This window comes from Spizellomyces punctatus, assembly GCF_000182565.1.
Source record: "Spizellomyces punctatus DAOM BR117 chromosome Unknown supercont1.2, whole genome shotgun sequence".
NCBI classification, from domain to species: domain Eukaryota; kingdom Fungi; phylum Chytridiomycota; class Chytridiomycetes; order Spizellomycetales; family Spizellomycetaceae; genus Spizellomyces; species Spizellomyces punctatus.
The window spans coordinates 468,291-489,734 of record NW_015971538.1 but is presented as its reverse complement, the minus strand read 5'-3'; the positions used below and the strand labels follow the sequence as shown (position 1 = coordinate 489,734).

The 21,444-nt window shown below is 48.1% G+C and overlaps 9 protein-coding genes across 9 annotated transcripts; 4 read left to right on the top strand and 5 right to left on the bottom strand.

Moving 5' to 3' along the window:
- Window positions 1-49: 49 nt before the first annotated feature.
- Window positions 50-5,215, top strand: SPPG_01050 (uncharacterized protein). The gene is made up of 19 exons (XM_016749373.1): window positions 50-188; window positions 283-416; window positions 474-621; window positions 682-823; window positions 881-990; window positions 1,060-1,252; window positions 1,326-1,509; window positions 1,565-1,699; window positions 1,763-1,838; window positions 1,901-2,253; window positions 2,321-2,360; window positions 2,431-2,588; window positions 2,641-2,729; window positions 2,795-2,893; window positions 2,957-3,126; window positions 3,188-3,267; window positions 3,326-3,697; window positions 3,762-4,051; window positions 4,113-5,215. Exons 1-19 carry the CDS (start codon window positions 121-123, stop codon window positions 5,064-5,066), a joined length of 3,795 nt encoding a protein of 1,264 aa, XP_016611614.1. The 5' UTR covers window positions 50-120; the 3' UTR covers window positions 5,067-5,215.
- SPPG_01049 (zinc metalloprotease) lies at window positions 5,039-6,864 on the bottom strand. Its single transcript, XM_016749372.1, has 7 exons — window positions 6,733-6,864; window positions 6,428-6,668; window positions 6,101-6,354; window positions 5,757-6,034; window positions 5,508-5,680; window positions 5,231-5,445; window positions 5,039-5,163 (listed from the first exon to the last, which is right to left on the bottom strand). The coding sequence occupies exons 1-7, from the start codon at window positions 6,825-6,827 to the stop codon at window positions 5,136-5,138; spliced, it is 1,284 nt and encodes a 427-aa protein (XP_016611613.1). The 5' UTR covers window positions 6,828-6,864; the 3' UTR covers window positions 5,039-5,135.
- A 106-nt stretch (window positions 6,865-6,970) lies between these two features.
- On the bottom strand, window positions 6,971-8,126 carry SPPG_01048 (uncharacterized protein). The gene is made up of 4 exons (XM_016749371.1): window positions 7,878-8,126; window positions 7,715-7,801; window positions 7,566-7,658; window positions 6,971-7,500 (listed from the first exon to the last, which is right to left on the bottom strand). The coding sequence occupies exons 1-4, from the start codon at window positions 7,989-7,991 to the stop codon at window positions 7,093-7,095; spliced, it is 702 nt and encodes a 233-aa protein (XP_016611612.1). The 5' UTR covers window positions 7,992-8,126; the 3' UTR covers window positions 6,971-7,092.
- Window positions 8,127-8,502: 376 nt separating this feature from the next.
- On the top strand, window positions 8,503-9,739 carry SPPG_01047 (uncharacterized protein). The gene has a single exon (XM_016749370.1). The coding sequence runs from the start codon at window positions 8,946-8,948 to the stop codon at window positions 9,513-9,515; it is 570 nt and encodes a 189-aa protein (XP_016611611.1). The 5' UTR covers window positions 8,503-8,945; the 3' UTR covers window positions 9,516-9,739.
- Window positions 9,717-11,455, bottom strand: SPPG_01046 (uncharacterized protein). The gene is made up of 7 exons (XM_016749369.1): window positions 11,097-11,455; window positions 10,969-11,040; window positions 10,809-10,910; window positions 10,464-10,748; window positions 10,291-10,398; window positions 10,092-10,230; window positions 9,717-10,031 (listed from the first exon to the last, which is right to left on the bottom strand). Exons 1-7 carry the CDS (start codon window positions 11,411-11,413, stop codon window positions 9,918-9,920), a joined length of 1,137 nt encoding a protein of 378 aa, XP_016611610.1. The 5' UTR covers window positions 11,414-11,455; the 3' UTR covers window positions 9,717-9,917.
- A 5-nt stretch (window positions 11,456-11,460) lies between these two features.
- SPPG_01045 (uncharacterized protein) lies at window positions 11,461-12,956 on the top strand. The gene is made up of 2 exons (XM_016749368.1): window positions 11,461-12,027; window positions 12,086-12,956. Exons 1-2 carry the CDS (start codon window positions 11,506-11,508, stop codon window positions 12,893-12,895), a joined length of 1,332 nt encoding a protein of 443 aa, XP_016611609.1. The 5' UTR covers window positions 11,461-11,505; the 3' UTR covers window positions 12,896-12,956.
- SPPG_01044 (uncharacterized protein) lies at window positions 12,861-14,326 on the bottom strand. Its single transcript, XM_016749367.1, has 3 exons — window positions 13,363-14,326; window positions 13,121-13,308; window positions 12,861-13,060 (listed from the first exon to the last, which is right to left on the bottom strand). The coding sequence occupies exons 1-3, from the start codon at window positions 14,163-14,165 to the stop codon at window positions 12,915-12,917; spliced, it is 1,137 nt and encodes a 378-aa protein (XP_016611608.1). The 5' UTR covers window positions 14,166-14,326; the 3' UTR covers window positions 12,861-12,914.
- A 428-nt stretch (window positions 14,327-14,754) lies between these two features.
- SPPG_01043 (L-serine ammonia-lyase) lies at window positions 14,755-17,253 on the top strand. The gene is made up of 6 exons (XM_016749366.1): window positions 14,755-15,268; window positions 15,336-15,473; window positions 15,535-15,566; window positions 15,632-16,475; window positions 16,553-16,988; window positions 17,058-17,253. The coding sequence occupies exons 1-6, from the start codon at window positions 14,967-14,969 to the stop codon at window positions 17,127-17,129; spliced, it is 1,824 nt and encodes a 607-aa protein (XP_016611607.1). The 5' UTR covers window positions 14,755-14,966; the 3' UTR covers window positions 17,130-17,253.
- Window positions 17,118-21,347, bottom strand: SPPG_01042 (uncharacterized protein). The gene is made up of 7 exons (XM_016749365.1): window positions 20,987-21,347; window positions 19,754-20,867; window positions 19,334-19,688; window positions 19,199-19,259; window positions 19,007-19,139; window positions 18,647-18,946; window positions 17,118-18,576 (listed from the first exon to the last, which is right to left on the bottom strand). The coding sequence occupies exons 1-7, from the start codon at window positions 21,232-21,234 to the stop codon at window positions 17,188-17,190; spliced, it is 3,600 nt and encodes a 1,199-aa protein (XP_016611606.1). The 5' UTR covers window positions 21,235-21,347; the 3' UTR covers window positions 17,118-17,187.
- Between the last annotated feature and the right edge of the window lie 97 nt (window positions 21,348-21,444).

The window sequence follows — 21,444 nt, the reverse complement described above, 5'->3', positions numbered from 1 at the left end:
GCTCTCGATTGCTTACTCATGCTGCTCAGCCATCCCGATGAGTCAACAAGCAGAAGGACCAGAAATTTGCAACCAGCCCTACGAATCGAAGGATCCTTGTTCGAAATGTAGCTGGGCGAGATGACACAGTTCAACCTGAAAGAAGATATTTTCCAGGCTTTGGGGATCACTCAAACTCCTTCCACCGGGTTCGTATGTTGCCCAAGAGTTGGCTCATCTCATTTCGCTTTCCTTGTGGTGCATATCGACTGACTTTGCTGTTGTGATTTCTGAACGATCTAGTGCCGTCGGAACAAGAACCGCGCCATGGGTGAATGCAATCTTTCAGCTGGTACATGCCGGACGTCTTGAACGTTTAGAGCGGGTCGCAACGATTTTGCGACATTTGGAAGAAACCCCCGCAGTTCCTTCATCTGGTGCGTTTCTGTAGGGCAAGCGCCCCATAAGGAGTCCTCATTCATTGAGCATTTCAGATGGAAGATCCCCGGGTGTGGTGTATCTGCCTGATCCCTTTCAAGGACGATCGTTGCATGACCTGTTCGTCAAACTCGATATTCAACAGTTTAACTGGGAGAATGTCGGCAAATATCTTGACGGGGAATATCCCATCTTGGAAACAACGTACGTCTAAGAATGCGCGAGGCTGATTCATAACGTGCTTACTTGAGAATTGGGATATAGTGTGATGACAGAGGCAGACAAAGTCAATCTGGAGCGACTTATTCTTGTTCTTCTATACCTGGCTGTTTACGCTACTGGGCCTTGTGACGCTGCGGGAGCTCAGCGGATATTTGAGGATGTGTTAGCAAAAATCAGGGAACAGGTAGCCTCGAAAATAGTGCGGATTAGATTTTGTTGCACTCATCAAACCGTACTGTAGCGGCTCGGCATCATGACGCATTCACGTCTCGGCCCGAATGTTTGGAAGGAATCATTTGATCAGCAGAACCTACGCCTTCAAAAGATTGTGGGAGGGAAAAGATATTCAAGGTGAGTAACTGACGGTCATTGGACCTTGGAGGAGAGCATTGTTTGACTAATCTCTCTTATGATATATAGTAACGTTCTTTTGAACGAGGTCTTTGAGTCAATCCGTGTCCGCAATCTTCGACTACAAGGCTTTATCCCCTTGGATTCCGCGAATGAAGAAGCGACAGTGAACATCCCTACGCCCAATGTTCAGCAGCTAGGAGGCGTACTAGCGTGTAGCTTTTATACCATCATCGAATTCACAGATCAGAGCGATTTCATCGTATGTTTGATTATTTTTTCTGTTATCATTGAGATCGACAAGATAACCGTGGTGTGTCTCATGATGCTACAAGGCTTTTGAGAATCTCAGAATCTTGGCACATTATGCTGCACAATTGCCTGCTTCATGGTATAGTGCGGAATTTCTGAGAAGTCTTCTAGTACTTGGGCGTCGGGCTTTGTCATCGGATGCGGGGCTCTTTCAACCGAGTCTCGCCCCAATCATTCGCTTGTTTTCCTTCTGGATCCGGAAAACGGGTATGTCCTTGCAGCTTCGATTCGCGTACGACAGCGTATTGATAATTTTCTGTAGATTCATTTGCATCGTTGGACATGCCCACCGACATTTTGCAGTTCGTAGCTACTACGGCACAGGAACTCATTAGTCAACCCAATCCCTCCCCGAGCATCCTGCCCTATTGTCTTGCTGCATTGGCAGCTAGTATCGGTACGATCAACCGTTCATACAACTCGCGGCATCAATTATTAACGTCCAGCACGTGATTGTCAGGGAAGTTGACGCCCGAAATGGACCTCACCGCCATTGAGACATTGTGTACGGGCCTTCAACACCTACCTTCCTTCAGGTATACAAGTCCCTGATTGTTAAGACGTCTCTTTCTCGCCTCACCACTCGTAATTCTGCCAGTCCTGTCAACCAAGATGCTCTATACACTGCGTTGGTGCATCCGATGAAGATCCTTCCACCTGCTCCATTTGGAGCCCTGAATGAAGCACTAATTGCCGCATGGGCACATCAAATAGCTCCCAGGAACACACCTCCTGAACTTCTATCTGTGGAGGGAGGAATTAAGATCATGTACCTCTACCAATACGTCACGCAAGCGCGCTGGGAGAGTGATGCATCAACAGAGGCAAAAAGCAGCCGGGCGTGGTGGCGCATTCGGAGTCTGAAGGAAACGTCGGTAGAGATTCCGGAATGGTTGGCATCGTTATCAGATGCCATTACGTCTGCCTCTAGCAATGCAGCTGGTAAACAAGGTATGATGCTTTATGTCAGTCGTTCGATCCCGCATCCAACTAATAAGACCAATACTTCAATGTTCAGTACAATGTGGCGTGGCTTTGATGGCTCAAGTCGGCATATGGTATGTACTTCCGACCATATCTGACTGTTACCAGAAGCGGCGGAACATTAAGCCCTTTGCTTTTGACCAGGCGTGCATTTTCAGACAGGTTGAACAAAGGAAACGGAGCGGTGAAATCTGTATCTAAGGAGAGAACCGCTCGCAGATTTGTACAAAAGAGGACTTTAGACGCTTTAATAGCAGCATCGGATCAGGTCAACGAGCCGTCTACGAACGAGCAACAGCAAGGTAGAGGATATCGTACTCAAGTTGTTGCCATGTCGACTAAACTTCTTCAAAGTGTGTCAGGAACTGTTGGCGTATGGGTGTGCACAGGTGTTGGGATATCTGAACTCGCCGGACGTGGACAGGTTGGAAGGGAATTGGCAAGTAAGTGCCCGTCTCAAAACTGGAAAGATGCCGAATTCTCACACTTATGCGGATCCGATTCCTAGGGGGCCCTTGAAACGGTGGTGGATGTGCTCTTCACACATCATACAGCGCTCGCTCTTGAGGAAGGCTTTCTTCGACAGTTATCCTTGGAAGTTTCCAAGGTGGGGACTGTATCATGCGCTCAGCGTGACAAATTTCGTGGGTCTCATATTTATTTGCAACAGGCAAAAGAGCCGCAAAAGTTATTTTCGGAACGGCTGAAAGCAAAGGTGAACAAGGCGTCTCAACACCCGATATACGCTGAAATGGGAAGGATGTCCAAAGCCATTGGGGTGCTTATTGACTTTGAATGGAACAATGGAGAGTATGATACAGTATTGCGAACCTTGGAGACGTGAGTTATCAATCCTGTCTTTCACTGTTAACAGACTTGTTCGAGCTGACATCTGCTGCAGAATGCGGCAGTTCTGTCAGCGTCTGTATACAGAATGGGAGACTTGCAATGTCGATGGCTCAGTACTACAGTCAAGCCAAGGTATGCATGCATCTATTTGCAATGATTTTTTGGGCAGTGTTTTGACTTTTTGTGTCAGATCATAAGGACACTTACGATTCTTTGTGGCAATATTTCAAAACCGCTCTCTTTGTCGTAACAGTCATCTCGAAGAGTTTTGTAGATACTCTCTTTGATCATCAACACCATCCAAATAGTGCGGTTGACCAATACAGCCATTCAGCAGTACAAGCAGTCCAACTCGTGCTGGAGACCTTCTCGTACATGCACTTTGTCACCGCACGGTTCGGTCTGGGCGGTTTCAAAGCATGGCAAGAAACTGTCCAAGGTCTGGTGGCTTGGTTAGAGACGCCTCCAGACCTGATGCAGGACGCGAAGCAAGCAAACCAGACGAGTACCAAAATAGAAGACACAATGCGACTATTAACCCCCGCCTATTGTGGTCTATATGGTGGGAATGGTGATGATTCCTAACGTTAACCGCCCCTGTCTAACATGAAATTTATGTTGTCAAGTTGAGTCCAACCCCGTCAGCAAATGTCGCCTCCTCTTCCATCTTACTCTAGCCCGCCAACTGATGCGGCACCTTCCGGAGGGTTACGTGGCCAATGACGTTCTACCTCGCGTATACCCATATCTGAGGTTTCACCGACCACAAGCCAGTATCCACCAAAATCCCACGACGGAAGATAAGGATCTGTTTGAAATGGCGCATGCAATCTGTGTCTCCACATTTGAGCATGTGTCGAGGTTCAGGAATATAGTACGAAGTTTTGCTCCGTGGTATGCTGAGCTACTGCTGGAGGTAGGCACTCATCGTCAGAATGTACTCTTCTATTGCGGTGGCCAATCTCTCTATCCGTTAGTACTCTCCTGAGCCGATCGACTTTGATCTGCTCCGTCGCTGTTTTGCATTCCTCATCAAATCACTGTCTGCCTTCTCGTCTGCTCATCAAGGAAGATTAATACTGTCTACTGACGTCGAGAACGAAGAAGACGATGATGAAGGCGCTCAAGCGTCGGGTAGGAGGACAGGTCGAGACATTTCGGAAAGCGGGAGGGAGATGGAGCTCTCGGAAAGTCACGGGGAATCAGGGGAGGATGGCGGGAACCTGCAGCAGCAGCAGCAACAGGACGCAAAAAACAAGGACTCTGAACTGTCAAATGTGGGGGAACCAGACGCACAAACGGCGCTTCAAGAAGAGGAGGGTGATGCCTTGGCGTGGAACTGCCTGGCCCGGTTGGTAACGCATATCGATCGATTGTCACATCAAATTGACACCTTCGAACAACACCAGTCTGAATCTCAGCCATTTGCGAACGACGGGTCAAGTCGTCTGAAGCAAATTCTGAGTGTCGCCGGACCGGCCGACATCATCATGCAGCGAGACCAGCTTGCGATTGTATTATTCGACCAAGTGCGCACAATTGCGCTAAGCGGATTGGAAGCGTTACTTGCCACGATTGAGAATCTAATGCTTGATGGACATGTTCCGTCCTTCCTAGCCGCGGAAGAAGTGCCAGATGATGCAAATGCAGTTGAAACTACAACAGGACATTCCATGCCTGAATCAAGACGACGCGGTATTGGAGTACAGACAAACCCCGACAGATCCCCACTTTGGAAGGCGTTGTTTGATGCAGTGGGTCATAGTCGTGGCTTTGACTACACTCGTCGAGAAAGATGCGTCCAATGGTATCTCACCACGATTAGAGCTGGAAAAGAGCTGTGGGAGAAAGACAGGCATACAGGAACCGATGGCGCAGACAGTAACCACCGCCCTTTACCTGTCGGACACCCACTACGGGCCAAACTGTGAACCCACTGTGATTTTCTCACTGTATAAAGATTGCCCTATATAGCAAGTAAAGACAAAAGATTCTCTAATCTACTCAGTCTTTCCTATCGCATTCAGCCTGGCAATGAGAGTACATTAATGATTAAGGATAAGGCTTGGTAAAATCCATATGTTTTGCCACCTACCGTTCAACTAGAGGCGGATGCGAGTAATGCCAAGCGCTGTACCATTTGTCCGGGTTCATATTGCCTTTGTTTTCCACTTGCAGCTTGATGAGTGCACTTTTGAGGAGTTTCGCATATCCAAGTTTCTTTGCGAATGCATCCGCTTGGAATTCGTTCTTTCTTGATACGACATTTTGGAGGAACGAGAGTACCATCTCGGCGGGAAGGATAATATACTACAAAGATAATGTAACTGAGCACCGTGCCGGCCAAGGATGCATAACAGCTGATAAACTACCTGGAAAAGCGTAAACCCTATCAACGGTGGTTGGGTTGAAAATCCAAACGAGCGATACAGTGGAACGTGGTTGATGAAAGAACTGAAGATATAGAACAGGGAGAACAGATGCAGTTGAATAATGACCAACATTTGCAAGACATGGTTGTATTGCCAATGACCAAGTTCATGGGCTGAAGAGGAGTTCCAGAACAAAATGACATCAGATCGCAGTGTTGTTGAGGCCTTTTTTTGTTATTAACCACGTACCAAGAACACCACACACTTCATCCTCAGTGGAATGCTCCAGGAGCGTATCGTAAAGCACAATACGCTTGTTCCCAAAGAATCCGTAAAAATATGCATTAGAATGCGCCGACCGTTTGGATCCGTCAATAACAAAAATCTTTTTTAGGGGAAAGCTGATTCGCTCTGCCAAAGCGTCAATCTTTTCCTTGAGAGATCCATCAGCTAGTGGGGTGAATTTGTTAAAGAGAGGTTGGATCCAAGTGGGGAAGATGATGAGCATGACAATCTGAAAGACGAATCTGTGTGAAACACAAGAGATGTTATTCTTAACTTAATGAGAGATATCAATGAAAACTTCAGCTTACACAAAGACCCAAACGTAAAAGTAAAAGGATGGACCCGCCCAGTTGATGATTTTCAGAAAGGCGACAATTGCAGGGATGCCAATCACGCCAGAAAGAGCTAGCTCCTTGAGCATGTCAGAAAAGAACAATCCAATCGTCTGCTTGTTGAATCCATGTCTTTCTTCAATAACAAAGGTCCGATATAGGGAAAATGGAAGACCGAGAACAAGGCTAAAAAGGCTCATTATTACAACGAAGCCGATCGATTGGGAGATCTGAGAGTAGCGGAAGCATGTAAGAAACCTTTCAAGATAAGCGCCAGGCCATGTACCTCATCTTTGGTGCTACCTCATAATCTTCCCCACAACCAAACTTTGCCAAGCCAGCGCCAGCCAAGTTCCAAAAGTAGGGCAAAAAGTCGTAAACAATGAACGCCGTGGACTGCAATTGGTCAAACGCATCGGAAAAGAACTGAAAGCGAGATTTATCCAAGCCATATGATCGTGCTTTCTGAAAATCTTCGTCTTTCACGACTTCTGCCATGGTCGGTGGAAGCTTTGGTTCGCGTAGCTTCCGGTGCTGTCGGTAACTAGCAAAAGCGTAAATACAGACATCACCAGACAGGTAGAGGGTTCAATGACACGGCGCCTTACTTGAGGTATGTGCTCCAAAGATACACCGCCCAGGACAAGGCCAGAACGTAGTCCTTGTAGGGCATCTCGGCCGTTGCTGGAAGGCCTGTGGTCATGTTGAAACGTGGCTGCCAGTGAGATCTTGAGAAAGGCCTACTCTTCAACAGTTTGGCAATGGTTCAAATGCATGAATCATCCTTTGAGTGATCGGATTAGTCAGCATTAATTCAGCTCCGTTTATTTTCATGTAGATGTTGGATGCTAGTGAAACTTCTGCTATATTTAATTACTATGATACATACATTGCGTACAAATTGGATGTACTATGAGGCTCAGATATTGCAAGTGCCAATTCTGCAACGATATCACCAAAGGATGTAGTTATGCTTCGACGTTCTTGAAACAGACGGGACAGGTGTCTCTCACTTTGAGGTACCCGCTGATGCAACCCTTGTGAAAGTAGTGACCAGTGCACATCACCAGCTGCACAATCTCCCTCGCCCCATCCTCGTCAAACCTTTCCTGGCAAATGACGCATCGGTCACCCTTCTCCACCAGTTTACTATCAATCGTTTTCATTTGTTCTTCGCCGGTTCTCCTCCTTGCTGTGCGACACATACCACTCGCCCTGTTGCGCTGATAAAAGTTGCCGCTTTCATAGTCAAAGTGGAACGTGTATGTTCTGGGATACATCATGAAATACGGCCCAACGTTGAGCGTCGTGGACTTAAGCCTCGACAAAAAGGCTTGCTCAATGACCGCAGCGGTAGGAGTATCATAAGGAATCCACTAGTTGGTAGTATACAACTCAAAGTGAGATGAGTAAACTGGACATAAGATTAGTTGTCAAATACCTGCTCTGGGTTAGGGGCCCATTCCCATGTGTAGGCCAAGTCTTTTGCCGACACACGTGTTTGATAGCACATGGCACAAGCAATTACTTCATTCTGAAATAACTAGGTAAGTTTGAAAACAATAAGAGTATCTGTGATCGCCTATTTACCATGTTATGATAGCTACATTCTGTACACGACCACATCCCGGGACCAGCGGGAGACATGTTGCATGCAGCGCATACCTTGGTCGTGGGCTAAAGGCCAGTTAGTATTCTTGTTCACCACTCTCCCTCCGATGCAATTAAGCACGGGAATGAAAAATAAGCGCACCCTGTTGTAGAGGCTACAAATATCACACTGCCAGTCGCCGTCAGTGTACACTGGAGATGTCATGGATGATCGACGGAAGGGTAAGAGGCAGTTCAGAATTGAGAACACTGGCATTCCTGGTTTTGTTCAAGGAGGGTTATGAACGTCCCTCCTAAAGAAAATATCCGATATCAGCAGAAGAGTTGTCTGGAAGCTTTTGGGGCCAGAGGTGAGAAAACCACTTGTCATATCATTGGTGTCATGTTGAAGGGTTGAAACCCCTTCGCTTTGGATTTGCGTTTGTCGGGTGATGCTGATGTATGTCACGTGATCATTTTAGAATCCACTTTGACATGATATAAGTACGCAATATATGTCTTGTCATATTCATCTCACTACACATTTGGAGAGAGCAGTAAGCAAAGTATTTTGCGATAGCTTTTACTGCACTTGAAAGCACAAGGACAAACTGCAAAGTCCATCTTTCAATCCCTCGTTTTCAGCCAGTCATTCGCACTAATAATGGCTGAGGAACTTTCAGGCGGGATTGCGTGTATTACGCAACCAAACGCGCGCGTGTTGCAAGTGTTCCTTCCTTTTGATCCCTCGGCTGAGCATCAACAGCCTACACCCAACTTTGCTTGCTGCGGAAACACTTTGCAGAAACGATTGGCCATCCGCATAGGTTTAATTATGGCTCTGCTCCAATATACAAGGCGGAGTAGAAAGTTGCGCCCAAAAGGCAACTGCTCCACGCGTTCCTCCCTGTCAGTTTTCCGGTTTTCAAGCCCTTGGTGGCTTTCCATGACAAAGCCCAATGCATAGCCATTCCCATGCAGCCCCTAGATGCCCAAAACCGACATGCTCCAGTCTGTACTGCCGCAAAGCTGAGGTTTTACGCCCCTGTTACTGACCGGAGGGATGTGTACGCCTGGGTGCATCAGCCGACGACTGAGAACTTGCATAAAAGGAGGACCAACCGTTACCTCCTCTTCTCATCACTCAACACACCTTCAATAGTATCTCCTCAGCAGTCCTCTTCAATCCATCTTTTCAACCCTCTAGTCTTCGTATACCACACAAAGCAACATGCGTCTCACTCACGGTCTTTTCGCTCTCCTGGCCTGCGGTCTCGCTTCAGCAGCTCCAGTCGAGAACAAGGAAGTCACCCAGCTTGAAGCTCGCTCGGAAACTGCCAGTGTCGTTCCAGCAGCGCCGGTCGCCCTAGCAGCACGTGGTGGCAGCGATTACTACGACAACGACTACTACAAGAAGGACGACTACGGACGCCGTGAAAGGCACCGCGGCAATTACTACTCGGCTGCTCCTCAAGCTGGATGGAACGACGACTACCACAGGGACTCCTACCACAAGGATGATTACCACCGAAAGGACGACTACGGACGCCGTGAAAGGCACCGCGGCAATTACTACTCGGCTGCTCCTCAAGCTGGATGGAACGACGACTACCACAGGGACTCCTACCACAAGGATGATTACCACCGAAAGGACGACTACGGACGCCGTGAAAGGCACCGCGGCAATTACTACTCGGCTGCTCCTCAAGCTGGGTACAATGACGACTACAAGAACGACTACTACAGCAACGAATACTACAAGAACGACTACAAGAAGGACAAGAAGACCGACTACTACTAAAGCGCTGCTCAGTATTTCTGCTGCTGATGGTGAATAGTGTCTTCTTTTTTCTTTTTGGCTGTCGATCATTCGTAGTTTGAGGACTTTCTTGTGCAAATATGATTATGGGATACTGTTGGATTTGTTTGGCAGAGGAAGGGTTCTTGCATACCGTTTTCCTTTGTAAACATGTAGATATAGCAAATATATGATATTGCACTGCACATCATCATTTTACGTTTTTGAGGCTTTTCCTTTTGAATATGGAGAGATATGCAAATTCGCACAAGCAAGGATCACAGAGGGATTCGAAAAAGGCAACAGTGACGAATATACCATCCTATCTAGTTAGAAAGCTACATGTACTTTATATCTTCAACTTGAACTCTTACGAAAATTGTTTGACCTATCTGCATCGTCAACTTAAACTCCTACAGAAATTGTTTCACCTATTTGCAAAACACCAAACTCGCCATCTTTGAGTCCCTGTCGTTCAGCCTCCGCCCGTAGTCTAAGAGGCGGCTCTCTGATGTCCTCCTACAGACAGACCAAACGTCAGAACCTCCAAGAACGCAACATTGCAGAGCAGAGACGTACATCAGTCAAGGTAAAGGTACCCCAGTGCATGCCGATCGAGCGCTTGGATTTTACATCTTTGTGCACACAAACTGCATCTTCTGGCGAGCAGTGAACGGGTGACATGAACCAGCGCGGGGAATAGGCACCGATGGGAATGCTTAACCGGGGCCACGTCAGTTATCAAGGCATCAGGTCATTATTAGTGTTTTGGACGCACCATGCAAGGTCAAATGGACCGTATTTTGCGCCAATCTCTTTGAATGCTGGGCAGATTGGGACTTGAGTTTCATCTGCACCCTTATTGACAGTCCTGTATCCTGTGTCGCTGCACCAATGTCGTCAGCTCGTCGCTCTTGCGGCGTGTTGCCCATAATGCCACTTCGTTCTCACCCAGCAAAATAGAAGCGTCTTCCCTTCTCCCCAATTACTGCCCAACTACTCCACAATGTCTGGTTGCGATCATGTAATCCGCGACCCGTAAAATGCTGACACGGAGTACATGCAATGCGGACCTTGGCCTTTCCAGGCAACTCAAGTACGTGCTCATCCCACCAGTCGCATTCCGTAACTGAAGATGTGATTGGCGCAAACCAAGACTTGTTTCCCAACGGCACGTAATAGTGAGGGTGATCGCGCTCAAGGGCTTTCACCGTGGTAAGATCCAAGTGATCGTAGCTATGCAATGTTACTTCCATTACTCGGAAACCAGATTCACAGATGTTACAAAAAACGTACTGATTGTGAGAGATAATGACCACATCAATCTTGGGCAAGTCCTCTATTTTACATGGAGGATCTGTATAGCGCGCGGGACCCATGAACTGGAACGGGGAACATCTAAGAGCGCTTTAGTACGGCCAGGAACAGATGGGAAGAAACAAACATCTGGCCATACCTGTGCGAAAATATCGGATCGCACAGAATATTCACTCCTTCAATTTGAATCAAGAATGCAGCATGGCCTAGCCTGGGTCACATTAAAGCAAGCCCCTTGGCACGCAAACCGTCGCCAGTACTGCATACCATGTCGCCTGTATTGAACCGTCCGCACTTGGATTTTTGATTTTCTCCCAATCCATTTCGACCACTTGTACTCGCTCTTCTTTCGGAGGTAGTTTCCAAGTGTTGCTCATGCGCCAATCCTTCATAAGGCCAAATGCAGACCAAAGTGTCTGCATGTGACATGACGGCCATGGGTTCCTAAAGCCCCCGGTGGGATCATGGTGAGAAGGTTTTTGCAAAGGCTTTTCGGGGGTTGGGATTGGGTTCATAGGTGGAATGGTGAGCACGGTCAACGGAGCGACTCGTCGCAGGAATGTAATGAGCTGACGGCGGTACATTTTCTCAAATGCCCCCAAGCCAAGTTTACAAATCCGATTGGGATGACGCGCCTTTATCTTGTGCCGTTGAGGGTGCTGGGCAAAATTGGGCCATGGAGTGTCTTCCAGACGAACTCCACGCAGCCATTCTTTCCCAGTTATCCGCACATGACATTCTCCATTGTGCTGCAGCATCCCGTCGTTTATGTCGGATAGCTACAGACAATTCATTATGGCAAAAAGTCTGGTTTCGGAGGGATCTGTCAAATAGGTTTCGCACCTCTTCACTCCAAACCAATTACCGACAGCTTTACAGATGGCGATATTCTCGTCTCCACAACATACCACGAAGCAAAACAGGGTGCAATGATTTAGTGTGGGACGTAGCATTGGATGAAGAACGCGGACTTGTATTTGCCATATCTGAGGAGGGGCTATCGTTCTGGAAATTGGAGGCCGATGACCAGACAAACGGTTTGCGATTGCACTGTGTCAATCGTGTCAACAGTGTCGAAAGCAATGAATCATATACAGAAGCACCTAGAAGCGGACATAGAGGGACCACATCGATGACCCGATGTGGTTGGGATGAGAAAGAACTACTGTGTTCCTGGGGTGGACACATTTATATCAAGGTATGTCTTAAAGTTACTGACAATTTGCGCTGGAACGCCGACAGTGAGTCATTTGTAGGATATGGAAAGTGGAAGAACTATCTCGACATTCTCAACGGAGACGAATGCAGTACCCTCGGTGAACGTTAAAGAAAACCTAATATTTGCGGGATGTGAGCGTGCGATGGTCAAAATATTTGATCGCCGCTCGAAACCTGCGGCATGTTTAGCAAGCTGGCGGGAAGAAGGGACAGTTCTTGGCCTGGAGTACCTTCCGTCCCATGCACTGGTAACTGGCGGACGATTTCCACGTTTGTCAATTACGGATCTCCGAATGCCCTCGAAGCTTCTCAAAGCCCTTCATACGGGCATGTATGCATCATCACTGACCGGTTCGCATCCATCTAGTCCGTATACGATTCACGTCGGTGGTCATCGTCGCCGTGGGATTCTTGACACTTGGGATTGCAGACCGGGCCGCGAAGCGCATTCACACCGTCAACATACTGTCCATCCTGCATTTCCGTCCGCAATCACATCATCTGCTGGCGATTGCCTGGTCAGTTGTGACTGGGATGGTGTGATCGCCCTTCATTACTTTGAACAGTCAAGTTCCAGTATAGACATCCCCATACCAATAACGATGCGTCATGTTAAAGTTAATGGAGCTGGGTTCTCATCCGCGAGACTCGGGCTTACGCGAGGCATTATCGTGGTAGGATCTACGGAAGGAATGGTTGCCTACCAACTGGGAAAAGTGGTGCCTGAAGGGGAAAATCCCGACGGCGCACTTGACATGGATGAAGAAGCAGTTGAGCCAAATGAAAGCGAATCAAGCTTGCGCTTAAATCTTGGACAAATGATGAGATGGAATCCTTTCACAATGTAATTTCATGTGGTATATAAGATCAATATTTCGGGATCATCTGCAGCCTCTTCATCTTCTCAAACACTTCTTTGTACATTTCAAATGAATCCACCGTCGTCGTCCATCCAGCTTCCCGAGCACGACTCATGTCCCCGTCATCGGGCCATGTCCGACCGGTCGCAAAGTCTAGAGATATTCATACAGTTACTATCCAAATCTGCCTGAGAAGGAGTAAATGTGGCTTACCAGCAAAATCCCAGGTGGCATAGTTAAACGCAGATTCATCCAAGCCATACTTTTGAGAGATCTTTCGCCATAGGTCGTGCTTGTCCTTTGCGTATTCCTCAACAGAAAGTTGCAACGCAATTTCGCCGGGCTTTGGCTTCGGGATTGTGAAAAATTCGGCTTCAGAAGGCAGAGAAAGGCCAAAGTAGCTACAGGTGACATTTAGACGACGAGAAATTTCTTTGATTCGGACAAGCTCTTACTTTGCTATTTTGGGCCAAACATCTCTGAACCGAATCTTATCCCCATCGTGAATGTTGAATGCTCTGTTCCCTGTTTTCTCTAGATTCTCTCCGCACCAGAGCTGGAACCTAGCATTGTTGATAGCAGCCGAGTGATCCACAATGTTGTCGTACATGATCTGATTACCCGGGAACGTGAATGGCTGCCCGAGTTCCTTACGAAGAACAGCGTACAGAGCCAAGGTTACAGCGAGGTTCATGAAATTGCCTTTAGTAACCCCAATGATGAAATTGGGCCGAGTGACGATCCATTTCCAGTTGTGCTTTTCCGCAGCTTCTTTGAGCATGTCTTCTTGGACATAATAAAAATTGAGGCCTTCGTGTCGAGGCGCATCTTCTTTGAACGGAATAGGCGCGAGGTACTTTCCACCCTTGTGAACTCCGTAATACTTGTAGCCAGTTTGCAGCAAAAAACATTTCAAATCCTTTGCAACCGCGGCAGTGGCCTCAAGTGCCTTGTGGAACAGTTCCTTGTTGACTTCTGTAAGCTCCTCTTCGTCGTTCTTGGCAATGTAGGTGTAATGAAAGGCATGGGATGCGTCTTGAGTTCCAGCGTCGCGCATCTTTTTGATAATTTCGTTTAGACTAGAGTTGAGGATATCAATAGAGACAAAATGAATGCGAGGATCGTCAAGATTGATTTGAGGAGGACGACGTGAAATGGCGACGATTTTCGAAAACTGTGCTGGTTCCTGGGCCACCAAGGCTTGAAGCATTGCCGTACCCGAGATGCCATTAGCGCCAAATACAATTGCAGAAGGCATTTTTCTCTGCTTTGTTGTGTGCTGGATGCCAATGTGGAGAAACAAGGTAGAGGAACAGCCGTCTGCTCTTGAAGAAGGGCTCAACGCAGGTTAGACGTCAGACATCTCTGATGAGTCAGCCGATCACGTCACAGATTCTGCAGCCAAGGCTTTGGACTTACATGACTGTGCCACAAATGGAATGCATTCCAAGTCATGCATAACCACACTATTATTGGGCATGCGTTCAGAAAGGGGCTCACCATTTGTCGGTTAAATGTCACAATGGTTTATTTATTCAGTTCGAAACATTTCAAATCAGGATTTGATTTTTGGTTCAATCTATGCGCGCGGCAATAAGGAAGAACTTTCAGCGAGTATGGAATGCCGTTGGAATGACTAATTGGCAGTCGAATAACGATTGAAAATGGGTAATATGCCATGATGCGATGCAATGCGACAAGGATCATTGTGCGATATCCTGCTATGCAGAAATGTAAAATGCCATATCTGCAGTTATCTTTTTGAAATGTCTCCCAAAGCCCTTCCATATCGGAGTTTGAACCATGAAATTCAAGTGCAAAAAGTAACGTGAGCGCGGACGTTACCAAAAGAAGTTGCATTGCGGTGTTTGGTGTTGGCCTTGACCTTTTTGTTTTTGTTTTTTTTTTGGTCACCACCGGCTGTCGATAAGCGAGTGCATAGGCGAGGTCACGAACGCATAACGAGGAAATAGCGGACGTCTTGTCGGACGCTTGTACTTGTGCTCATCCTTGCATTTTCGAAATTTGTTTGTGAGCGACACGATTTTTGTTTATCGCCATGGCGTCCCTACGACCGGCTGTTACCTCCAACCACGCACCGCTTATTCGTTGCACTCGCCGTCTTCTTTCATACCGATACCCACGCCCGTCTGCATGCTTCCTGAAACCTATTGGCAATGGCAGCAGCGCACGACGCTTGTCAAGCGCCTCAGCCTTTGACGTCGAACCTATCCTGTCACCAGTCCAGCGGCCGATAGTGGCGGAAACGCCAGCTGTAACATCTGCCCCACTCAACGACGACCATCATGCTGTTGTCAGTACATTTGATCTGTTCAGCATCGGGGTTGGGCCAAGCTCCAGGTAAGGCTACGAAATTCAAATCTTTCTGTATTCATTCGCGTCCAACTGACCCAGTGGCTGTCGATAGTCACACTGTCGGACCAATGAGAGCAGCCAAAATCTTTTTGGAGGATTTGAGGAAAGCCGGAGTATTGGAGCGGGTCAAAATTATGAAGGTGCATTTGTATGGAAGTCTGGCGTTAACGGGAGAAGGACACGGCACACCGTACGTATGACAGTCTTAATCGTCTAATTCTTGCTGCAAAGCTGAGTTCTTTTGACGCTAGCAATGCTATTCTTATGGGACTGGAAGGGGAAGGTTCGTTGCGCATCGATTGCTTGTCTTGCATGTCACATTTTCTATCTGCTTACCTCTGGACACAGCTCCTGAAAAGGTAGACGCTCATTCCATTCCAACCAGATGCCGTACGATCGCCGAAACCTCCACCCTCACACTCAACGGGACTCACCCAATTGATTTTCACCCGACTCGTGACCTCATCTTCCACCCCGCAGCTTCCCTCCCTCAACATCCCAATGGCATGCGCTTCCTTGCCATGGATGAATCTGCAGAGCTCGTAGCGTGCAACGAATATTTTTCAATCGGTGGTGGCTTCGTTGTGAATGAACGTACGCGTGTCGCCCACGGTGAAAACGTGTACTACATGTCGTACGATCCGAGCGCTGTAGAAGAGGGTAGGAAGAATCAAGACTTGGCTGTAACAACCGCTGCCCTACCATTTCGTAACGGCCAACAACTGCTGGAGGTTTGTCATCGAGAAGGAATGAGTATTGCCCAAGTCGTCTGGGAAAACGAGCGCAGATGGAGATCAGCTGAAGAGATCCGACGAAAGACCAAGCAAATTTGGGAGGTGATGGACAAGAGTATTGAAAATGGATGTCTGGCGGATAAAAATGACGTGCTTCCAGGGGGGCTCAAAGTCCAGCGGCGAGCGCCTGGGTTGTATCAAAAATTGCAAAGAGGCATTTATGGCCAGCGTGGCGGTGGTGTAGGACGGGCAGAATCAACATCTACTCCAGTGCCCGCGCAACGGTCAAAGGGTGTGTCGCAGTATCACAAAGATGGAGTGGATGTCCTCAGGCGAAGAAATCGTAAACGAATGGTTCTTCCTGCCTTGGACTTTTTGAGTGCTTATGCTATTGCTGTGAATGAGGAGAATGCTGCAGGAGGACGAGTAGTCACAGCTCCAACAAATGGTGCAGCTGGGTATGGATGTGATTTGCGAGCACATACAGTATGCAAAAATGGATGTTTGGAAAATTGACTCTTTCTTTGGACTTTAGTGTCATTCCGGCTGTACTCAAATACTACCTCGAATTCTTCTCTGACGCCAGCGATTCTAGTGCTCACGAATCAGACATCACCGAGTTCCTTTTCACTGCTGCGGCAATAGGTATGCTCTACAAACGTGGAGCCTCCATTTCCGCAGCTGAGATGGGATGTCAGGGGGAGGTCGGTGTGGCGTGTTCCATGGCTGCTGCTGGCTTCGCAGCTGTTATGGGCGCTAGTGTGGAAATGGTCGAGAATGCGGCGGAAATCGCCATGGAACACAATCTGGGCTTGACGTGTGATCCAGTCAAGGGGTTGGTACAGATTCCGTGTATCGAGAGGAATGCTCTTGGAGCAGTTAAAGCTGTCACTGCAGCCCAACTGGCGCTAAATGGCGATGGAACCCATCGAGTGAGTTTGGACAATGTGATTGAGACGATGAGGCAAACGGTACGTATGGAGTCTTATGATTTGCCGCATCACTGTCATGCACCAGTGTTAAACGGACTCCACATTCAGGGCGTGGATATGCAATCGAAATACAAGGAAACCAGTCAGGGGGGATTGGCAGTAAATGTTCCCATCTGCTGAAACCGACATTATGAAACGACATTAAAACATGTATATCAATAAACCTACATACAACTTTTTAACTCATGCTCAAGTGTGCCCAACTCGTCACTCCATCCACAAAGCTCAACACTTTCCTGACTACACCGCTATCTCTTCTTCTTCGTCCTACCCTCACATCACCCGGCACTCCATCCCGACTTGTATGTTGCCCCGCGCTATTGGTACTTCTACCTGCAGTGTCATCACCATCAGCCAACTCCCATACGCCGACTCGTTGTCTTCCAACGATACGCCGATATAACTCTTTCTGTTCCCGCCGCTGCTCCTCCCTCGCTTCTTGGATCCGTCGCGGTTGGCTCGTCCCCGGTACCCATGCCACCGGAAGGCGACCAATCAGAGCAGGATGGACGTATGTATGAATCTGAAGATCATCCTCTTCATTGTCAAAATATAGTGAGGCTGTATTGTCCGCCTCATCGCCAGCGGGTACGATAGCTGTAGCCGATATGAATGGAGCATCCAGAATGCCTGGCACCCGCGTCATTGGAGGCTCCAAATGAGGCGTCGGTGTGCCATCCTCGATGTCAGATGGCGGGTGTTCATGATCATCATGTAACAGTGACTGACTTTCGTCGTTTTCAGTTATCAGTAAGCTAGTTGCCTCATCATCGCCACCGTATAAATCATGGCTGTAGCGATAGGCTTGTCCGTCAAACGACTCTTCGTTGATCATGTCGAAGCGTGTCGGGGAAGATGCCTGGTCATTCACATCTGAGGTTGTGGGCGAACTCGCAGCACCCACCGGCCCTCTCGACGACGACTGCACCTCTCGATCGGTCGCGGTAGATAGCGGCCTATGGTCAGACGTCTCTCGCATCCAGTCTTCATCACTGTCTTCCTTTTGCCCTATGCCTCGGTCACCAGCCCCTGTACTACCTTTTCGCACCCGTCCCCTAATGGCCCTGATTGATGCTCGTTTGCTCATCGTCCCATTGGTGTTTCCTGTTCGACGCCCCGAAGTAACGGTCGCCAGTTCTTTCCCTTTCTCCAGGTCCCCAACAACCAATGCGTCTGTGCTCGCACCAACATCGTTCCGACTTCGAGCTAGGTCCTTCGCAACAGCTCCAACAACATCTAATGGGGTGTTTTCCACCAACTGTTCAAAACCGTGCTTAAACCACCAGTAAAGAAGGCTCGTAATGACCAATAGTGGCATAACTCCAACAACCATCTGGACGTATCCCGTCCAACGCAACTTTGCACCTCCCTTATCATCCATTATGAAAAAACCGTTCTCGTCATCACCGTGGTGCTGAGTTTTGATTCCAGACCCAGCCTTGAGTGCAAGAACACCCATCATTGTCATCTGCATGATGAGTATGCCAGCGAGGCATCTTCTGACTACCATTGGTGCGTGTTTGCCTCCAGTTTCATAACGCGGAATATTCACATAAAGAAGCAAATACTATGAAGGCCAAAAATTCTGGTCAGCTACAGAGGCCATCGTACCATGACGAAAAGGTATTTCGGTTCACCTTATAAACAAACCATGCAATTGCAAAAAACATGGTACAAAATGGAAGAATAAGTGGTGCGACAGGTGCATAAGTTAAGCCCACACAAAAAACCAAAATAGGCACAGGGTAGGCGATCCCGTAGTTGATACTTGTTAAGACACTTGGATAGTATGCGTCAGAAACTTGACGCGGAGTGCTTCTACTCCAAGGTGCCATGCGCGTTAGCCATGTCAATATCAGGGGACCGACAAGGAGAAGTTGAGCTGGATAAACCGCTGTTGCTTGAAGCATCACATAATTGATTTGCAGCGGCGCCGCCTACGCGTGAAATGAGGTGATTAGAACCTTGCTGGAGATAAAAGCACGGCCTCCGCATACCGAAGGAACCAAACTTCCAAGCGCATCAATGATCTCTCCAGGTCCATGTCTAATGATATCATACACGGACTGCCAGACTTTGCTGGCCACGGTTTGCACCAGCAAGATATTCCACAGTTGATAGAAAAAGTACCTGCAAAAAGTGGATCAGATTGCGCACCCTCCTTCAGAAAGCATCCGTGGGCAGCTTACTTGGACAACACCGATGCGTCGATCCAGCTCTGCGCCTCTAAACCTTGAGCTTGCGCCAGAACTGTTCCATATGAGGTTTGATTAGTGATTTCAGACTACGGCAGCAAGGGATGTCTGAGCATCAGATTTACTTACGGATTAAGACGGCAGGAAGACTAGAGGTCCACGCTGCAGTAACGACAGCTGGAATAACCCCTTGGATGAATTGCGTCCAACCCGGTCCAAGGTTGTCAAGGAATGAGGTCAATCCTGGGAATGTCTTTTGCAGTTTCTCCAAACTGATCAATGCTGAGATAGCAGTAACGATAATAGTTGAGAAAAACACCAATACAAATAGCGTGGCTGCCACAGCGACAGAACGAAACATCTTGATGTAGCTAACAGCAACTTTGGATGAAAGATTGACCCAAAATATGTCACGGGGTTCTGGCGCCTGCCGTGCCATGCATGCAAATGGTCGCCGGTGTATAAGAACCTGTGAGGCAAGGATCTACTCAAAAGTAAAAGCTGCGATGAGCCCAATATCAACGCTCATCTCCAGATATGACCACATACCGCGCTCTCAGGCGACTCAAAGGTTACGAATCCGGCCGAAGTGGCCGGACTGGACTCTGGTACTCTTCTCAGCCTCCGAACCTTACGATCCCATTCTTTGAACTTGTCCGCATAATATTCGGCTGAATCGACAATTGGTCCGCGCAGGCCCAAGAAACCCGTTCTATGGGTCGGTCGCTTTCGGGGATCGACAGCGTCTAACCGACTCATCAACTCGAATATACTGGCGTCAACAGGATCCGAGGTTGTAAAACGTCGTCCGACAGGTGCGAGCGGACGGTACGCTTCTGAACCTGGATCCTCGCTTTCATCGGGGCTATACGCCACATCAAATCGTTCCTCACTGCCGCGTCCGCCTAGATCAATTCCAAGCCCAGAATCCGCTGACCCAGAATGCAAGGTTGGTCCAGCCGTGGCGGTACTTCCGGAGCTACCGTTCCGGAACATAGGAAGCCCGCTAGCGGGGGGGCGCTTATGAAGATTTCTCATAACCGCAGCATAGACTTTCTCGAGTTTTGTCAAGTAATACGCACGGTTCTGCACCGCCTCTCTTAGACGGGACCACTTGCGACATATTACTACGTTCTCCACTCTGCCAATGCCGAGGCCTTCAAAGTAAGACGCCAGATCGACCTCATGTCGAAGCTCCCGTGGTATTCCAAAGACAATAAGGGACCTTAGCTCGATCTTACTCATTTTGGTGCGCCGTAAAACGTGATCCACATATTGCAATTTCAGATCAACTAATCCCCGATAATACGTTATAAGATAGGCGTAGGCAACGAGAGAAAAGAACCATGTACAGAACAGATGGATCCACAGCGAGGGCGACTGATGGGGAACGTTCTCGACCGTGAGAGCGGGAATTAGAACGTCTTCGTAGAGAATGCCAGTAGAGTTGTCAAATTGTGGCGGGTTTGCGTAGTAGTTGACGGGTGCAATGATACTCAGGCCAAAAAAACTCAAAACCGCAAAGAGATGGGCTCCCATTTTGAAAAAGCGAAGGAGCAGGACGCCGTCCAAGCCCACAGTACTGACTAAAAGGGATTCTGGCATTCGAAATAATGTGGGCACCCATGATAGAAAGCCTTTAGGAAGACGCGGAGGTCGCCCGCTGAGAAGAGTTTCAAAAAAAAAAATAAAAAAAATGCGATTAACTGATTCAGTTCCCATAGCGCCGTCATCACAAGTACATCTCCCGTAGTTTGCCCTCCGGCTGCGTTCACATCTCACCTTGCCAGAGCTCGCCTGGGGGAGTAAATGTCTCGAAAAAAAGTCCGTACGCAGCAAAATACGAAGAAGCATAGCAAACCGACCGAGAAGAAAGTGGAAAGAGGCACGATAATGCCAGGTTTCACTTTGCGTGGAATCTCATCATCGTCATTTTTGCCAGCGGCGACAACAAAGTTTGCAACCGCAGTTCGTAACGCTGTTTGGTACGAGGTCTCCTCTAAGAGGACATGCGCGCGGTCAGTCCCCATGGTGGGGATGGCTGGCAACGTCAGTGCAACACCTCCGAGGGGCCCGTGAATGATGCAAAAATGCTGTCTATAATTTGGGCGCAAAGTACGTTTTAGGGTTTCCGTTAACGGGATGGATAGCATCCAGTTGCAATGGGAGATCGCTACAAAAGCAACGACGAGCACTGACGGTCGATCACGTGCATCTCGTAAGCGAAATCCCGTACACAT